This window comes from Notothenia coriiceps, unplaced genomic scaffold (genome assembly GCF_000735185.1).
Source record: "Notothenia coriiceps isolate Sejong01 unplaced genomic scaffold, NC01 NC01_scaffold00037250, whole genome shotgun sequence".
Taxonomy (NCBI): Eukaryota; Metazoa; Chordata; class Actinopteri; order Perciformes; family Nototheniidae; genus Notothenia; species Notothenia coriiceps.
The window spans coordinates 10,899,747-10,917,773 of NW_011369951.1; the positions used below are offsets into that span (position 1 = coordinate 10,899,747).

The 18,027-nt window shown below is 42.1% G+C and overlaps 1 protein-coding gene and 1 long non-coding RNA gene across 6 annotated transcripts; one reads left to right on the forward strand and one right to left on the reverse strand.

Annotated features, from left to right (window-relative positions):
- The first annotated feature begins 3,568 nt into the window (after positions 1 to 3,568).
- Positions 3,569 to 5,236, forward strand: LOC104966928 (uncharacterized). The gene is made up of 6 exons (XR_800698.1): positions 3,569 to 3,678; positions 3,938 to 4,007; positions 4,185 to 4,237; positions 4,417 to 4,461; positions 4,648 to 4,705; positions 4,865 to 5,236. It is a non-coding gene; the product is annotated as an uncharacterized lncRNA (long non-coding RNA).
- LOC104966926 (fas-binding factor 1 homolog) lies at positions 4,949 to 17,170 on the reverse strand. 5 transcript variants are annotated; one of them, XM_010796275.1, is made up of 32 exons: positions 16,715 to 17,170; positions 16,511 to 16,541; positions 16,116 to 16,163; positions 15,991 to 16,036; positions 15,842 to 15,911; positions 15,694 to 15,744; positions 15,464 to 15,605; positions 15,255 to 15,335; positions 15,100 to 15,141; positions 14,296 to 14,433; positions 14,073 to 14,208; positions 13,692 to 13,840; positions 13,511 to 13,604; positions 12,533 to 12,991; positions 12,387 to 12,452; positions 12,223 to 12,290; positions 11,637 to 11,837; positions 11,478 to 11,530; positions 10,615 to 10,662; positions 10,430 to 10,534; positions 10,235 to 10,335; positions 9,800 to 10,006; positions 8,349 to 8,456; positions 7,935 to 8,074; positions 7,688 to 7,806; positions 7,010 to 7,132; positions 6,746 to 6,922; positions 6,087 to 6,263; positions 5,866 to 6,003; positions 5,663 to 5,759; positions 5,450 to 5,574; positions 4,949 to 5,126 (listed from the first exon to the last, which is right to left on the reverse strand). In XM_010796275.1, exons 1-32 carry the CDS (start codon positions 16,715 to 16,717, stop codon positions 5,043 to 5,045), a joined length of 3,627 nt encoding a protein of 1,208 aa, XP_010794577.1. In that variant the 5' UTR covers positions 16,718 to 17,170; the 3' UTR covers positions 4,949 to 5,042. The 5 variants fall into 5 exon arrangements, with proteins under 5 accessions (XP_010794577.1, XP_010794578.1, XP_010794576.1 ...); XM_010796276.1 differs by having other exon boundaries at positions 5,663 to 5,756; positions 12,223 to 12,293; XM_010796274.1 differs by having other exon boundaries at positions 12,223 to 12,293.
- Positions 17,171 to 18,027: the final 857 nt, after the last annotated feature.

Below are 18,027 nucleotides of genomic sequence, written 5' to 3' on the forward strand. Positions count from 1 at the left end.
GTCAACACAACTTATAAATTAATGTTTGCAACTTAAAATGTTTATCAAAATCAATTAACTCACATTTTTATCTTGCAACCATACATTTAATTAAGTGGAGGTGAAAGGTCGCCTGAATTCGTTTTTAGCGTGCAGCCACTAGGAGAAGAAAATCAAAGTGAGTATCCCTCATCTCCTTCCTTTGCATGCAAACTCTCTGTGGATCCTCTAAGCAGGGGCTACTGTAGCAGACCATTAGCGAGTGCGGTACTATATCATATGCACTTAATTATTAACAGCTCATTCATTCCAATGAACCTGCCGTGAGAGTCAAAAATCCAGTGAGAGTATTGTTGGAATCAACCAAAACCAACCAGAATAAATAAATAGAGTTACAATTACATGTTAGACTCCATGTTCACTCACTTTATACTCAGGGCACCACAGTGATACCTCCCAGACAAAATTCCAATCTTGCGCTGCAACTACACTTTTAATCCAACCTTTCCATCTGCAGTACCAGATGAGATGACACGCAATTAACTTATCGGGCAAATAGGGGATTAGTGAATCCTACTGACCTTCATTTATCCTCCCCAACAAGGCAGATTAGCAAAACATGACTTATTTAAATCACATATCATTCTCCGTTAAATACTGTATTATTGGCTGGCCTGGATGTGGTGTACTGAAACAGGCTTATCAAATAATAATATGATCTCATCATCGCTGAGACGCTGTGTTCAAAAGAGGCACACAAAAAAAGATGAGAGGACATGTTAGAGCTCTGTTAGATCTATGAGCTGGTTCATTATATGTGCGATTTGAAAACCTCCCAGGCTGGAGCTCTTTGATGAGTCCAGTGAGAGGACATGGACAGAGGGAAGGGGGGGTCGCCAGATACTTCTTAGGTTACCATCTGCCTGCATGGCATAAAGGGATGAAACCCAAACTAGTGCTGGCTGCAGACCAGAGGAAGGTGGTGTTCCTCTCCACACAGGAGCTCTCTGTATTCACCTGTTTGTACAGCTCGAGGCTTATTCCTTCCTACTCCGTCTTCTGAAACCAACATTCCAAATTAGTCACTGTCAAGTCAAATATCTGCTTCCCTCTTTGAAAATGCCCAGGAGAGCGTGCCTGCTTTATATTTAAACTGTTAAATATTTCTATATGAGTCAAAATGATATGATATAACTCGACATTCTGAGTTTGCTCCCAAATGATAAACAATTTTTTGGACAGAAACAGCTTTGTTCCATCATCATCAGCAAGTATCATCACCACCACCACCTCCTCCCAAATGACTGATAGGGGTAATTAGCTGCATAAACACTTCTCATATGGTATTCATGTTCATTACGGTCACATTGCATAACCAGGATGGAGCACGGAGTCGCTAATGAGACTGGAAGACAAAAGAACCTGAGGAAAGTCTGCATTTTATAACAGAGCGAGACATGTTGAGACCTAATTAGACGTAGCTACTTGAAAAAGCAGGATGAAAAACAGGCTTTGTTTTGATGCGATTTCTCCACCCGTCAACAAAGAAACCCTCAATGGGAAATAACTGAGCGGGAATAATTAAGCCTGAGCACAACTACACTCTCTGCTGACAGGATCAGTGGAAAATCTAACTGTTTAAGTGATCAGTTTTGTGAGTGTGTGTGTTCAAAGCATGCTCCACATCCACCATCACCCCTCTCATGGGCTGTTCAATAAAGGCATGCAGCTATAGGGGCTGCTGGCAGGTGGATCACCTTTCACGGCAGGTAGAGCAGGTTATTGAGAGGATATGGAATGGGCACATCCTTCCTGACAAACCTGTTTGCAATAGAAAGCTGAGCTGTGGTTGCATTTTGGCTCACTTTTTAAGACTTTTGTAAAAAAAAGTAATATGATAACCTACAGAATAGTCATAGGATACCACTGTGACCAAGTTGATGGTGTTTCATACAATTCAGGGATTTATCCCTCAGGCAGCAAGACTGTTGCTCGTACTCCCATAAGCTTCTGATATGTGTTGTGCTGTGCATGTGCTGTGCTGTGTCATAAAACCTTTGATTTGAACCTATAATCATCTTCACATCATAATAATACCCATTTACCTGTTGTAACACCTAGGCCTATCGTTATTTGTAATATAAAGTTGATGTTAATTTCCACGCTGCTCACTGACCCACGGTCCCCACAGTGCTCACCTTCTCTCCGGGGAGCCTGCAGCACGGAGGCATCTCTGATGGCCCGAGCCCACCTCTCCGCCTCCTGGAGGTTAGCGAGCGGGTCCTGGACCAGTGCCACCCGAAAGCCCTGCTCCACTCTCTGCCGGGCCACTCCGGCGCTCATCCAGCGCCTCTTGAACGGATAGAAATAGGCTGCAAAGTAAGCGCCGACATCCGCGCTGTCCGGCCCTCTGTACGCCCGGCAGCCCACACAGTCTGTCAAGTTAAACAGCACCTTGCTCCGGCCGGGTGAGGAGCAGATCCTCTGCACGGTGAGGACGCTCTCCGTGAGGCTCACCGAGTACCGGACCCTGTCGTCGAGCGGGTCCGTGAACTCCCCGTACAGCACTCCCACCGCCCCGTTCCTCTGGCGGGATGGGTCCGCTTCGTCTTTCTCCATCCCGGGCGGACTCGGAGAGAGCGTCCCGCAGGCCGGTGTGCGGATGGCGGTGCAGACTCCTCTCAGCCTGCTGTGGGACCCTCTGACTGACAGCAGCAGCTTCCCCGGTCCACAGTCTCTCCCTAGTGACTGGAGGAGGAATGGCAGTGATGGAGCAGGAGGAGCACAGCTGACTGTCCTGCATCAGGGTTATTGTCAAGCAGGTTTGTAAGGTATTTGCCTTGGTGTATTGGTGCACGATAAAAATGCAGATAAACAAATATTAAAAACTAGGCTTAAAAAAATGCTAATTTCTGTGTAATTAATATTTGTTTGACATGACAGAGCAATAGGAAGCAGTGTGTGTGGTTGAGTATATTTCAGAAGTTGTGCCAAGATTAACACTATTAAGAATAGAACAAGACACATGCTAAACAGAGATAATAGTCCAAAAACATGTATGTAAGCATGTGGATCCCGTGGAAATATACAGGAAACCATATCGAATAGAATATTTAGGCCAAACAAACATTGTCAATTTTCAAGCCTACAACTAGGCTATGTAGCATTAAGAACACTCCACCAAAAAGGCACACATAATTAATTGATCAATTACAAATTAAACTATTGGTAAATATTGACCAATACAGATGTATTCCTTGCTCAGGCCATGCAAATTGTGTTTTCCCTTACATAATAAGTCAATGAAATAAATCAAATGTACAGTTCTTTTGTTTCATGTGTTACAAATAACCAGTATGAAGTTACTTTTACGTATGTCTATGCTACTCACATATTAGGCATGCATACACATTGGTGTTTTTCCGTATATGATTCATACAGTTGTAGGCCTACTTAGTATATGTATGGAGATCATAGATGGATATGTAACGTTACTTACAAACTTTTTGCCACACCCAGTCAGTAGTCACGTGGGATGTGACGTTTCCAACCTATAAAAGCCTCGCCACGCGAGACTTCCGTTCCTGTTCTCCTTCACTGTCTGCGTTGAAGCTACACTCTGCAGCATGTGGCTCTCACAGGGCATGATACTTCTATATCTAAATATGAAGTTTGCTGCAGACGAACCACCCTGAAAAGGTAATGCTTTATGATTATATAATGATACTTAAATGTGAGGATTTGTATGTGGTTTTATGGGAATTGTGCTAGCTTTCACCGTTAGCTGTTAGCTCTTCTTGACTAAGGCCAACACGTGCTTGAATCCATTTGGGCTTAAGTTGAAAAGTACGCTATTTCGCACACGCTTTTTTGCATTAAATTCACTGGCTCATTCCTTCTTAACATTCATATAACTTAAATTGCCATTCCATGTCTCAATAATTCCTTTACCTTACAGGCACTTTTCCTCTTGCGGAATGAAGCTAATCTTCCTACAACAGATGCGAAGTCCTTCTTCGTAATGAAAGGTAAGAATGACGAGCCTGTGTGCATTACATTATTGACTTGATGCAGTCTATATGATGATTCTGTTATCCCTGTCAGAAATACAAGTGTTGAAACCAATGGTATCTGACTAGCTGCATACTTACTTATGGAGTCACATGCTGCTGATGAATTGTCACTAAAGAAGCTTCTCTTTTCAGGTTCACGTGGGTCCTCGTTGACACTGGCTGAAAATGAGGAGGCCTGGTGAAAGGTGTGTACCACCCTACTGTGCATTCAATAATTAACTCCATGCAGTCTATATGATGATTCTGTTATCCCTGTCAGAAATACAAGTGTTGAAACCAATGGTATCTGACTAGCTGCATACTTACTTGTAGCGTCTCATGCTGCTGATGAACTATCACTAAAGACTTCTTTCTTTTTTTTAAGGTTCTTGAGGGTCGTCGGTGGGAAAGGATGCGGGCCTGGTGAAAGGTGTGTACCACCCTACTGCCTTTCATCCATGTTTCCAACTATTCAGTGACGATAACTGCTGCATAGGAAGTGCCGTCTTATGCGAAACTGACGATTGAAGCTGTTCTGAGAATTGTTGAACCTTCATGTTTATGAGGTGCATAATCTGAACACTTAATAATGTAGATGTTAAATCTCTCCCTTCAGGTCCCGATCAGTAATGAAAGCCTATGACGTCCCTCTGGTGCTGAAAAAAGTTGCTCAGGTAATTTCAAGTGCTAATGTTGACTTAAAGTCAAGCCAGTGATGAAAAAAGTTATCCCTGTCTGAACAGAAGTGTGGACCTATGGTAACCTGAGGCTTGACTGCAGAAACAGTTTGCTAACTGGTGGTTGGTTTTAAATGTTTGTTTCTTTCCTTGCAGAACAAATGTAAGGAGAAACCGATTGGATTGATCCAGAAGTCAGACTCTTCAGTAGATTTGTTGGTGTACAAATTAAATACAATGTTTTCTCTAAAACGTGTTTAATAAAATTGTTTGTATAAAACATTGAAGTACAATGGCACATCGAAAGTAACATGAATCTTATTGCATGCATTGGTCAATCTGTGTTGAAGGTCGATCTGTAAGATTTCTTCTTTAAATTCTCCAAGAACACTTGCTCTTCTTGGAGGTATTCACGGTCCTGTGGGGAGGTGGAGAAGGAATTATAATGAAGAAACTCAATGTTAAAATGTACTGATGAATGTGACTGTGGCATTTTGCTCCTATTGACAATAAAAACCTCAATATCAATCTTTGGTACTTTAATTTTATTTATGCATTCTAAGGTAGACGGTCTAGACCAGCTTCAGTTACATTTACCACATGTTTGCTTTTCATAACTTGGATGCTGTCACTTGTTAAATGGAAGAATAATACTTTCAATCTTATGCACCCATATAAATGATCACACAACTTTTACATACTAGCTAGAAATCCTAATGAAGGACCGACTCCAGTGGATACCTTTTCTGCCGTGTACTTCCAGAGAGTCAGACTAGCCTGGAGAGCCATGGACTGAGAGTTTGCCAACGAAGTCAGAGGTGGAAAGATCAGGGTAGATGTCAGCTCGGGGTTTGGCAACACTGAAGCTACACATACAAATAAAACAGTTATATCAAATGGGGTCATTTTGGGTTACTCTATATTTTATTATAGTGAACTGGATAAAGACCTCACCTGCTAGGCTTGGTGTCATTTGTGCAAACGAGCTAATGGGAGCGTCTTGTCTCAGCATCTCGGTGTCCTTCTGCAGATGACTTAACCGCGTTCGCTCCTGGATGAAAAATAGTTGTACTGTTACAATCCGTGTGATCAAAATATTTGGATAAAATAGAAGCCAAATCTGAAGAATGAGGCATAAAGAGCTGTCTGAGACTCACCTGAAGGATTCGTTGTTCTTGCTGCCTCAGCCGCTCTGTCTGCGAATGGATATGTCTGAGTCTCGCCTCGTGGTCAGTCTCCACTCGTTTTGCCTCCTGCAACGCTCGTTCTCCTTCCTCAAACTTCTCTGCAGCAAGCTGTAGAAAGCATGCATTGTCCAAACTCAAGATATTGCACATTGTTTCCTGCACTTCATTTAAGAATCACGGTGTTAATGTACCTTGCTGAAGGCCTCCACCTCCTGGGCTCGTGTCTTGAGTCTCAACGCGGTGCTGCTGATTCTGTCTTTCTCGCTGTCCAGTTCCTCTCTCAGTCTTTCCAGAGTCTCCCTCTCCTGTGCCACAACCATCTGCTTCTGTTTCAGCTCCCCGGTGTGAAGCTTTAAGTCCGCTTGGTCCTACAAGAGAAAAGCACATTTAAGTCCTTTAGTGTCCCGTCTCTCCCAGGGAGCTCAACTAAATGTACTTTTGAATATGCCCCCATTACATTATTTTACTGTAAGGCAAAGCATTTTTAAAGTATTAAGATAATTCAATTATTGAAATTACTTTAAAATACATTAGAAAAAACAGGCATTAAAAAGAGGAATGAATAGAAACAAACTCAAATAGAATACAAAGTTACAAAGTAGTTTGATTTATTAAAAAATGAATGTTCTTAAATCTTGATTCAAAAGTAGTTGGAGTTGCAGCGAACCTGCCGTTTTCTGTTAGTTTTTTCCAGATATTTGGAGAATAATAACTAAAAGCTCATTCTCTCTCTTGACTGAGGACAGAAAGCACCTGTCCCAGAACACCTATAAGAGTTCTGGAAGGTTTATAAATGAACCACATAATAAACATAATGACAACATTAGTTTTGAACTGAAAGGACCATCACCTGTGCCAGACCTATGATGGAGCCCTCCCTCCTCTCCAACAGACTGCTGACCTCCCGCTCGGCCCTCTCGTGCCTCTGCTTCTCCAGGGCGTGGAAGTGGGTCCAGTCAGCAGCCAGCTTCCTCCTCTCCTCCGCACAGTGCTGCATCACCGACTTCTGCTCCTCCAGGAGTGCACTCTGATGGAACACCACGGAGACACGCAGGAGACGTAAGAAGGAACCACGCATTGATTCGAGTTGGATGTGGATGTTCACCTGGCTCACCTTAGCTCTCTCCAGCTCCTCTCGTTCCATGTTGATCTGCATGCTGAGGGCGTGCCGCTCTCCCTCCAGCCCTCTCTGGGTAGACTCTGCCTTGGCCTGCTCGGCTGTCATCTTCCAGCGGTCCTGAGAAATACAACAATAAAGTCCGATTGTCAGTTGTTGACAGACAAGGGGAGTAACTGTATTAACTCACAGTTACATAAACAAGTACTGTAGAAAAACATCAGATGACTAGTACATTAAAACAAATCTGAGATTGCTAACAAGATTACAATACACACATTTGCTTTTTGGTCTTCATTTAGACTTTTTTCAAATACCTTTGACTTTCTTTACATCAAGTAGCTGGATACCTGATTTGTTAAACAAAAATACTCTTTCAAATACTTTTAAATGCATGCATTATACTAAACCTGAAAGGCAATTTATTTTCTTTAGGGTTATGGTTAGGGTTATTTTTGCTTTGCATTTGATTTGAAGGTAATCCAAAAGTAACGGTAAGTAATCAGGTGACATTACATTTATGTTCTACAGGTTACTAGTAATTGTAAACAAAGACATTTTTAAAGAAACCCTCCCAGACCTGGTTGGTGAGGGGAAAGTATCAATCTTCATTGCAAGCGTGTGTACTTTATGTATGCACTTGTGCAATGCTTAATCCTACAGATTGACCCTGACCTTCTCAAGTTGTCTCTGCTGCTCATTGAGCTGAGAGTCCATCCTGGAGATTATTTCCTTCAGGTACGTTCTCTCCTCCGCCATGGCCTTCTGCTGCTGGGCCAGACGCTCCTGCATCACTGAAACGAGCATTTGGAGAATGACCTCAACCCACTTGCAATTCAACACCGACCACAGTATGCTGTTAGCCAACTTGTGTTTTGACCCATTTGAACAAAGTGTGCACACTTATGTGTGTGTGATGTACTTCGAAGCTGCTCGTCTCGGTGCCGTGCCCCCTGCTCCAGGCCCTGCGCCGTGTGTTCATGTGTGCTCTCCACCCGGGAAGAGAGATCCCCCAGCCGAGAGGAGAACTGCTCCATCTGCTCAATCACCCCCGTGAGGGACCTGGACCAAGGAAACACAGTTATACTACAGTAATGTTGCACAAATCACAAAACAAACCTGAATACGATTGGTTGATTAGTGTTGAAAAGCTGTTCAAATACAGAAAATAAGAAAAATAATCATTCTAGATTCACTTTTCAAGGTGAAATAACAACGTAACTCTTCCAACATAGTGTATTCAAAATATCAGCACTGATTTCACACAAACACACATGGAACATACTACTAGTGTTAACAGGAGTGTGTATCGCAGTGTCATTCGTTTCCATCTAACCTGGTCTGTGATGTTGCGCTTGTTACAGCATCAATCTCCTCCTCCTTTAGTTTCTTCAGTCTCTTGACCTGGTCTTCGTGGTCCTTCTTCATCTCTAATATAGATTTCCTTAACGGAGAAAATACAGTCAGCTTCGGTCATTTGTTTATAATACAACTGATACGTTTATTGTAGGCTTTAGATGGGTTTTTTGCTTAGTTATCGGAAAAATGTGGTTATTTTTGAATAAGTTAGTTCTTTAGACATCTGTCCACATTCCAGATAAGAGGGGATTATGGGTATTACTCTGCTAGTCTACCCAGATAACTCGGTGAACGTGCCTCTTGAATCAGGCCCCGAATGTGCAGGAAGATTAAATCGCATTATGCAATATGAAGACTAAGCCGAGTGATCTGATTACTATGTTTCTGTCTTTTGCTTCAAATGGAACAATGATCTAATCCTGTGTATCCCCCTTTGTTTGTATTTTTCTTTCAGTCAGCATGTGTTGAATACATTTTATATTACTGGCTAGTGTGAAATAATCACTTACTGTAATTAGGGCTTCTTTACTCCCAATAGAAGTGCTTTATGTCAGGGAATCACTTCCATAGATGTTGACCTTTTGCCCTCTGACGCAGATGACCAACCTTTGCATCTGTTATCTCCCTTAAGGAGGGGGCTGCCTTAGCCATTTGTTGTTGTTACCAGTTTATGACCAGGCAACTTTCAGGTCTGAGATAGTTGATTGTTATGGGGACGTATGGAACACTTCCTTCCGTTTGATGAACCCAAGGTGTGAAATCTTCGAGGCCATAAGCGTCAACTGCAAAGTAATTCAGTATCCCCAGCTGTTTAGTCTATCTAGTGAAGAATGTTGATTACCCTCATCCAAACTAGTTCAAACCTCTACGAGAGGAAGGTTTCTTAAGGCATCTCAACCGTGTGGTCAGACCACGCCCGTGACATGTCTTGTGAGTTCTCCGGCCGAAGCTCCAAATAAACCGTCAGTGTTTGCCATCAAAGCTCCAGCTCTCCTCGTGTCTCTCTGAGTCCTGACTCCAATTGCTTCAGAAGTTTCCCCCACACTTTATACAATAACATAATGGTTTAAAATCCAATGCAATGTTTAGGTATGTACTGTGCCTGCCCTCGCAGCTTAAACATTTGCAATAATAGGCATTGTGTGTAGAGAAGGAACAGCTGTGTTTGCAGACCTCATGTTGACCTTATTCTGATTTCGTATAGACTTTACAACACACACAAAACTGGGTCAACGCTGTGAAAATGATATACATAGTACATGGAGGGGGCATGCACTTCTACAGAATGTAAGGTTGACTCAGAAACTCTTGTGATGGTTGACCTCTGGAGTATTAAACACCTGTGATATTTTCAACTGTAAGTGTTGGCAAGAGATCCTGACTAAAATGTGTCGCAGACTTCGCATCTTTCAACATTTCTCGCTGTACCTCTGGAGGTCTCGGAGCCTCTCCACCTCGCGGTCTCTGTCCTGCTGGGCCTGGGTCAGTTTGCGCTGGTACTGAGCCTGCAGCTCGGAGCGTTCCTGCTCGGCGGATCGCGTTGCTGCTGCCAGACGTTCCATTAGATCTTCACACTCCTGTCGCGCTTGTGTCTCCCTCTGGGCTGCCGATTCCTCGAGCAGCTTCACGCGAGCCCTGCACGTGCACAGAGATACGGAAAGCATGTGCTAAGCAAACATAAGCAGCTTGAAGTGCAGGGAATTATGCATAATGTATGTTAAACATGTACATAGGAGCACATTCGCCCTACATATGTTTGTGTGTGTGTGTGTGTGTGTGTGTGTGTGTGTGTGTGTGTGTGTGTGTGTGTGTGTGTGTGTGTGTGTGTGTGTGTGTGTGTGTGTGTGTGGAGGAATTAACTACTTGTTTGTGTTTTCCATGAGTTCCATATCCTGTTTATGCCGCTGCTGGACACTCGCTAGCAACATTTGGCTTTGCTCTCGCTCCAGCTGCAGAGTCTTCACCTAGACAGTAACACATAGGATGAAATATAGGAATCTTTTTTGCAGCATTGAAGGTTCTTTGTGTCCTTTACACATTACACCAACATTAATATACCTGTCCCTCCAGTTGGATGATGCGAGCCTGTAAAGCTTGATCATCTCCAGCTTGCTGCTCTCTTACATTGACCCCCCCGAGACCCAGCAACTGAGACTGCATCATCTTTAGGAGAAAAGTAAACAAGTCAAGAACAATTCATGTGCATAAACAGCTGGAGTATATGTGCAAGTAACATTCCTAACCTGCTGTTGTAGAAGCAGCTGCTGCAGAAAGTCTGCTGAGAGTGGCACCTTCACAGAGGAAATAGAGATGGGTTATTCACTAAAAACACATGTGAATGCCAAAATGGTGACAAACCTTAAAGGGGCCCTATTATGCTCCTTTTCAGGTTTCATAATTGTATAAATGGATTTCAGGTTTCATAATAATTCATAATGTTGTGTCTCTACTCTGACATGTCTCCATGCTTTAATGCTCAAAAATCTCTTTATTGTTCTCATACTGCCTGTGCTGCAGCACCTCTTTTCACCCTCTGTCTGAAACCAGAGCCCAGCCTGCTCTGATTGGTTAGCTGGCTTGCTCTGTTGTGATTGGTCAACTTCTTAGGGATGTCCCGCCCCTTAGCCTATTAATATAATGTGTAGGAGCACTATCCAATAGAAGCGCAAGTCTTACATAATGATGTCACTATGTTACAGAAGTAAACAGAAGGTCCTTCTTTCCTGTAGTGATCAGGCTGTACAAGCACTATGGCCCCTGGTAGACCCCCCCCCCCCCACACACATAGACTGGAATACCCCTGATTTGCATTAACACTGTCTGAAACAATAAAACTTTGTGGAATATACCCTCCTGCAATTTCACGTTTACTACCATGGTATACATATCTTCTATTTTTGTTGTTTTTTACTTATTGTGTTATTAATAATAACGTGTGCATACTTAGCATTTTTTTTATTTTGTATGTTTATCGGCTGTTGTACATTTTCCCGTGCGGGACAAATAAAGGATTTCTGATTCTGATTCCAATGAAAGCGTTTTAGGCAGGAGGGGGAAACCCCAAAAAGCATAACAGGGGCTCTTTAAAACAGACAAGTATGAATACCTGTTGTTGGACAGCACTTGATGTATTCTGCATTTGGTTTGGATGCTGAACAGCTGCAAAGAAAACAACCATGAGTATATTCAAATGATCACATTTAATATTACAGCAATGGTGAATACTGCATGTACAGCTACTTCAGCTCGGCCCTAGATTACCTACACCACATTGAGCCAGGCAGTGCAGTAGAGGTAGGGTGGAGCAGTGGCAGCTGATGGGGCGTTTCATCCGCAGCCTGACTGGGTCCTCTTAGGATCCCGGATCCCTTATGGGGTGGCGGGTGGTGGGGTTGGGATTGAGACTGGGTGTGGCTAACGCTAGCAGTAGAGACTGGCAGAGGGCGAGGTAATTGAGGAGGGTAATCTGAGGGAGGAGAGGAATTAAGAGTTTGTTGGAGCTCTACATTGGCATGGACAGCTGAGGAGGATGTTAAGATGGAGGGGAGCGGAGGGTTGGTGGTTGGTGTATATTCTGTAACGACTGAAGGGGATTGTGGTGGAGTTAAGGTGTAAGAGGGAATGGTATCTGTACGAGAGGAGGGGCAGAATGTGAGTTGATGATCCAATGAGATGGGCAGGACGTTATACAAAATAGAAAAAGGTTTTAGAAGTGGGTTTTGTGAAAATGACTGGATGATTGATCAATTGACAGGGTATTATGAAAAGTTTCCACAGATGAGCGTCGCTTTTGAAAGTCACCATTCAAATTATATCTATACAAATGTAAGACTAGTTATGTCGATAAACACCTTGCCTGGTCCTCGGCTCTCTGACGGGAGTGGAGTGAGCGTTGGGGCTTTGCTGTCCGAGAAAAGTGCTGCTGTACAAAACAAAAGGAAAGTAACAGAAATATCAAACAAAAAATCCACTTACAGTTCACTGCTTTTATGGATTTACACAACGAATATCTTACTTAGCTTCCGTGACAGATGTAAGAGTGTCCTCTCTGGCCCTGGGAGCTTGTGAAGCCACTTGTTGACTGAAAAAAAACATTCAGTACTGAGAAACAAACTTCGTCTTTGTTTTATTTAATGTATTTTTATTTTCTTTGTTGTGTACCTCACAGTCGACTGCAGATCCACTTCTTCTCCCAGGCCTAAAGACACTTCCTGTTTGGATGTTTTAGCCTCAGAGTGTGTCACAGCCAGACCCTTCTTCCTGCTCAGAGCTCCTGCTAACCAATCATCTTCCTCCTCCTCCTCTTTCGGCTGGCTTTTAGAGACCTCTGGCTGGGTTTGCTTGGCGAGAGTAGCAGGTACGGTAGGAGTGTCTGCTGCCACTTTAACAGCCAATGTGGCATTACTACCAGTCAGAGAGGGTCTTTTCTCTAATGAAGGGGAGGAGGGAGGTATTGGAGAGTCTGTTGAAGTCTCTTTGGCGTCATCCTCTGCAAAGATCTGGTCGTCATTTGTCTTCAGGCCGAGCCAGTCAGCCGATGGGCGCTGCCGTGTGGAGACGGGGGTGGAGGGCTTTGGTTTTTTCTCCGGGGTAGAGGGACTGACATCCTCTGTGGAGAATCTGATATGAAAAAAAAGGTAAGGGTAGAAAGACGGTGATGGCCAACAGCCAAGTTGGCGACAGCACCACAAAAACATGATAGCAACTAGCCAAAACCAAGATGGAGACAGCAAAAAAAACGAGATAGCAACACCCCAAAACCAAGATGGTGACTCCATCAAACCAAGATGGTGACTCCATCAAACCAAGATGGCGACTCCATCAAACCAAGATGGCGACTCCATCAAACCAAGATGGCGACTCCATCAAACCAAGATGGCGACTCCATCAAACCAAGATGGCTACTCCATCAAACCAAGATGGCAACCCCATCAAACCAAGATGGCAACCCCATCAAACCAAGATGGCGACTCCATCAAACCAAGACGGCGACTCCATCAAACCAAGATGGCGACTCCATCAAACCAAGATGGCGACTCCATCAAACCAAGATGGCTACGGCCCAAAACCAAGATGGCAACTGCCTAAAAAGCTAAAAGGGCAACCGATTAAGACACCGAGATTAGGCTTTACACACACCTGACAGAGTGTCTGCGGGACTGGCGCCCCTCAGGCGTGGACCCCAGAGTGGGCTGATAGGAGCCAAATGTGAGGTCCTCTTCTGGAAGTGTTTCTGATTAAAAAAAAAGATACAAGATTATCCATGTGAAAGAGTAGTTGCTCATAATTATGACAGGAGAAGGACATGGTGCCCCGTTACCTTTCACGGTAAACGTCTTATCTTGCTGCGGCTTCTCTTGAGTTTGTTCCTTCTTCTCGCCCGTCGGAGGTCTCTCCAGAAGACGAGGGGAGGTCAAACTCTCCAGAATCTCATCTAGTTTGGTACGAGGCCTCTGAGGGGTCTCACTCCTGAGGAAAGGAGGCAGAACAGAGGGAAATGAGAGACGAAAAGGACAGGGAAAGCATTAAATAGTGAAGGCAAAACAACATAGAAACAAATATATATATGCCCGAGTTGAGAGATGCTGCTTTCTTTGTGCAGCTTTGTTTTTAGCCGCACCCTGAAGCCCATAGCACTAATTATTTATTGTCTGAGCGCTATAAAAAAGGACAACAGCAAGCGTGCGAACAGAGCTGTTACCTGTCCTTGCTGGACCAAAGCGCAGCCTCTTTTTTCTTCGGAGCGTTTTTATTATCACCGTCAAATCCGAGTGCGTCCATTAGATCCTCCTTATCGTCATCAAATGTGAAATCACTTCGTTTAGTTGCTGCTTTAGCTGGTGAACCAAAAATATAAACACTAACACATTCAGTACCTTGTTTGTTTTTTAAAATAAAGACGTATGTATCATTTAAAGACTCACATGTTGGAGTCTTTAGGATAGCTGTAGGAGATGGCGGTGCTTTTTCACGTTTGGCTTTCTGTGTGATAGATTTAGGCTCGGGCTTAGTTTCATCTGGAAGCAAATCATCAAGTAGATCCGCCAGGGGGTCGTCAACATCTGCAGAGGAAATGAAACTCTTTACATTATGTATACTTCTTCATTATACACCAGGCTGTTAGTAAATGCTAAACAGGCATCACATATGTTCGAATGTCTATGTGCAAATATGTTTAAGTGATGAGGTTTACACATTTCAGCATGTGTTTATACACTGAGTCAGCCATATATTAGGGACATCTGTTAGCACCAATATGACACACTAATTAGAGATTGTTATGTATTGGAATACAAGCATTTCTAGACTTTTATTATAAGAATAGATTTGATGTACTTTACTGATCCCAACATTTGGAAATGGTTTTGTTCTAGCGGCAAGTAAAAACACATTTCACATCAATTAAAAATAATCAGTTAAAAAATACTTTAACAATGGAAAGATATTTGTATGGAGTATTTATAATGTAAATAATATAAAAATATGATATATTGTCAACCTTTTGTATGTGAAAAAGGGTGGACAAAATATTGGAAACACCTTTCAACATAAGGATGGATTTAATGGAAGATTTAGATTGCTTTCATTGTGTACCAAATACATTTGAACTTGTTTGTAATTGTGTGGATATCTGTTGGATACACATCTCTTGTCTAAACTACACACAAAAAACACCTTTAACTACCAACTGATATTATTCAACTACACACATATCTGTACTAATGTACCTTTAGTGCCAGGAGTCTGACCTTCATCTTCACCCCCACTGTCTACATAAATGCAGCAGTTTGAGGAAAAAAACACAGCAACGCTATCAGTTAACAGCTGCTGAGTTATATAGTGTGTGATGGATGGGACGGGGGACGGGGGCGGGCTAACCCACCTGAGAAAGTGAACTTCTTGTAGTTATGCGCTGTGGATGCCGGTGCAGAGTATGTCTTCCTCCCTCCTGTGGTGGGTTCATCTGAGTGGAGAGGGGAAGACAAACAGCTCTCTGTTTCTGCTGCTTTAAATGCAAACTTCAAAGTGGGTAATAATATGAAGCTGATAATGAGGAAATAATGAATTCAAGAACACTCTGCATTGAATTACCTGCTCCCCCTGGCTTTGCTTTACTTTCTATGGTGGATGAGTCTTTCTTTGGCCCTTCGTTACCAAACGGCTTTAATTGTGCAGGAGCTGAGCTGGGCTTTTTCTTTGGTGCAAAAAGGTCAGCATCCATATCATCCATGTCCTGTGCAAAAACAAAGGACAGTAGAGCTGAGGCTATGTGCAAAGAACTAGAAATCTGAATTCTTGTATTGGTATACATGATGACCTACCTTCATGTTCTTCAAAATGTCATTGGGATCTGCTGCTGAGACATCAGAGTCCTGGACAGGAAAGTAAATAGTAACAAATAGACAATAAATAATGCTAGAAATATAAGACTGTATCTATGTGTGTATTTTCATATTTTGGTCTACATACCTCAGCGTCCACACCATCCCTCTTCACCTCCTCTGCTAGCATACTGAAGATGTTATCAGTGGCAGAAGTGCTGGAGAAGGAACATTTTTTATTGCAAGCAGTTGTGATTTATAATTGTTGGCATGTAACTTTGGATTCCTCCAACTTACCGATTCAGTTGCCCACTGCGGGTTGATTTGCCCCTTACTGGGAGTTCTGGTAAGTAAATCAAATAGTAAACACACAAAACTCTTACAATAATACAAATGAAAATACTGGAGATCTGACTACTTACTTCCGTCATCAAATAAGCTGTCAAGCAAATCTTCATCTCCGAAAGAATCTAGGGGAAACCGTGGAGAGGCAGAAATAAACAAGCTTGATACTCTTCAACTTTAGTGTCTCCTGGGGAAATGTTGTCTTGCAGACGTAACTAGACCCAGGTACAAAAAACATAACAAAACAGCCTACATAAAAACATCTAGTGAGAACAGTAAACCTACAATATAGCAGCAAGAAAATGTATGTATATTACATTTTCATTATGATGTCACCAGCTGAATACTACTTTATTTTTTTGTATTCTAATATTGTGTGGCATAGCCTACTCTAAATGCTACAATACATAGTAATACAATATGAGAAATAAACTATGGAATAAAGCATTACAATAATACTTGAAGAACTTACTTTTGGATGGTTTGCCCTTCCGATTTGAAGCCTGTAAAAGCAGTGATATATCATGAGTTATATTACAGCTGGGGGAGATTTACCTAGTGTCACTAAACCATGGACCTACTGCAGATAGCAAATCATTGCATTTTTACAAAGTGATTGAAAACAAGGATTTAACTTGAAGAATCGAGCAAACACTGAGGCACAAGTTTGACTCACCATGTTGAATATCTCCTTGTAGCTTTAATGTTATTGTAGCTAGCTAACTAGCTTACTTAGCTAAATCTGATTAGGCGTCTCCTGTTTCCATTGGTAACCACTCCGTTACACCGGTGAGCTTTCATTTCAAGGACATATTACACGATTGTATTTTGTATTAAGCTTGGTTACACGTCGTATTGTTTCATGCTTTTATACAGCCATGTTTGGTCAGTTAGCAGTCCAAAAGATACTCCGTTAATTTGAAGTAAATTAACATTAAAGCGAATCACACCGCCGCTACACACTGCATTAGATATTGCTACATCGACATGGCTGTCCGTTAGCCATATAGCACACCTAGTTATGCTAATTCATAATTTTATTCGTAGAATTTAAATTATTTTCAACTATGAGCTAGGAAAATCACAAGCATCTGTTTTTGAGATTTACTGCAGCATTATAGTTACCACAACCAGCGCGAGACACACACTTCCTGTTTACAGTTAGCTTTGCATTGTGGGTAGGGTAGTTTTTAAGAGTACCCTTTTAGCGTGCCCTTTGAAGAATAATGTTTCAGAAAATTTGTTTTTTTTTACCTGTGATTATGTATGAAGTTGCTAGTTTTACATTTTCTGCTCCATTTTTTAGATGCTTGCTTACTTTGTGAATCCTACCAAACCATCAGGTTTACCACCAGGTGGCGTCAAAGCTTAGAAGATAGGTCAAATCTAATCAGTTGCAACAAAACTGAAGGGCTGAATAATTTATCTTCTGATGCCTATGTTTAATTCAGTGAGGTCTAGGCCTGATGTTGCACTCTTAATCAGTACAATGATAACCAGTAAGCATCTTTGCTATTTCGCATGAAATGTTTTCATGCGCTCCTTGGCTGGGATTATACCATAGACTGAATATATAAAGGATTATACATGCATGGCAACATCATGCGATTGGTTCAATGAGCAAGGCCAACAAGCTAACATCCTCTATTTAAAACATTTGGTATTTGCATGCAAGGATATTTTTATATTTGTAGATATTCTGTGATGATGGAGTGTTTATTGTTTTATATTCAATTACATTTTAAATGCCTTTTATTGCACTGAAATACCTTTAAGTAGGAAAGTCATCCTGCAACTTCTAGAGAGACATATCTGACACATATAACTTTTAAATTGTATAGCATTCCCATTTGATTGTTGAGCAAAAGTGCATGCAGAATTGATGTACCATGAAGGAGAACACTATTCACTGTAATGTCATTAGTATGCAATGAGAATGCTCTTTTGAAAAGAATATATTGCTAACATCACAGCATAACGACTAAAATA

Bases quoted from the DNA above. Each gene is read 5' to 3' on its own strand.
- LOC104966926 (XM_010796274.1), bottom strand. The intron at 15,912-15,990 runs GTAAGTTGGAGG...TTCCTTCTCCAG, and splicing joins CGCAGTGGGCAACTGAATCG to CACTTCTGCCACTGATAACA. The intron at 10,663-11,477 runs GTATTCATACTT...TCCTCTGTGAAG, and splicing joins CAAGTGCTGTCCAACAACAG to GTGCCACTCTCAGCAGACTT.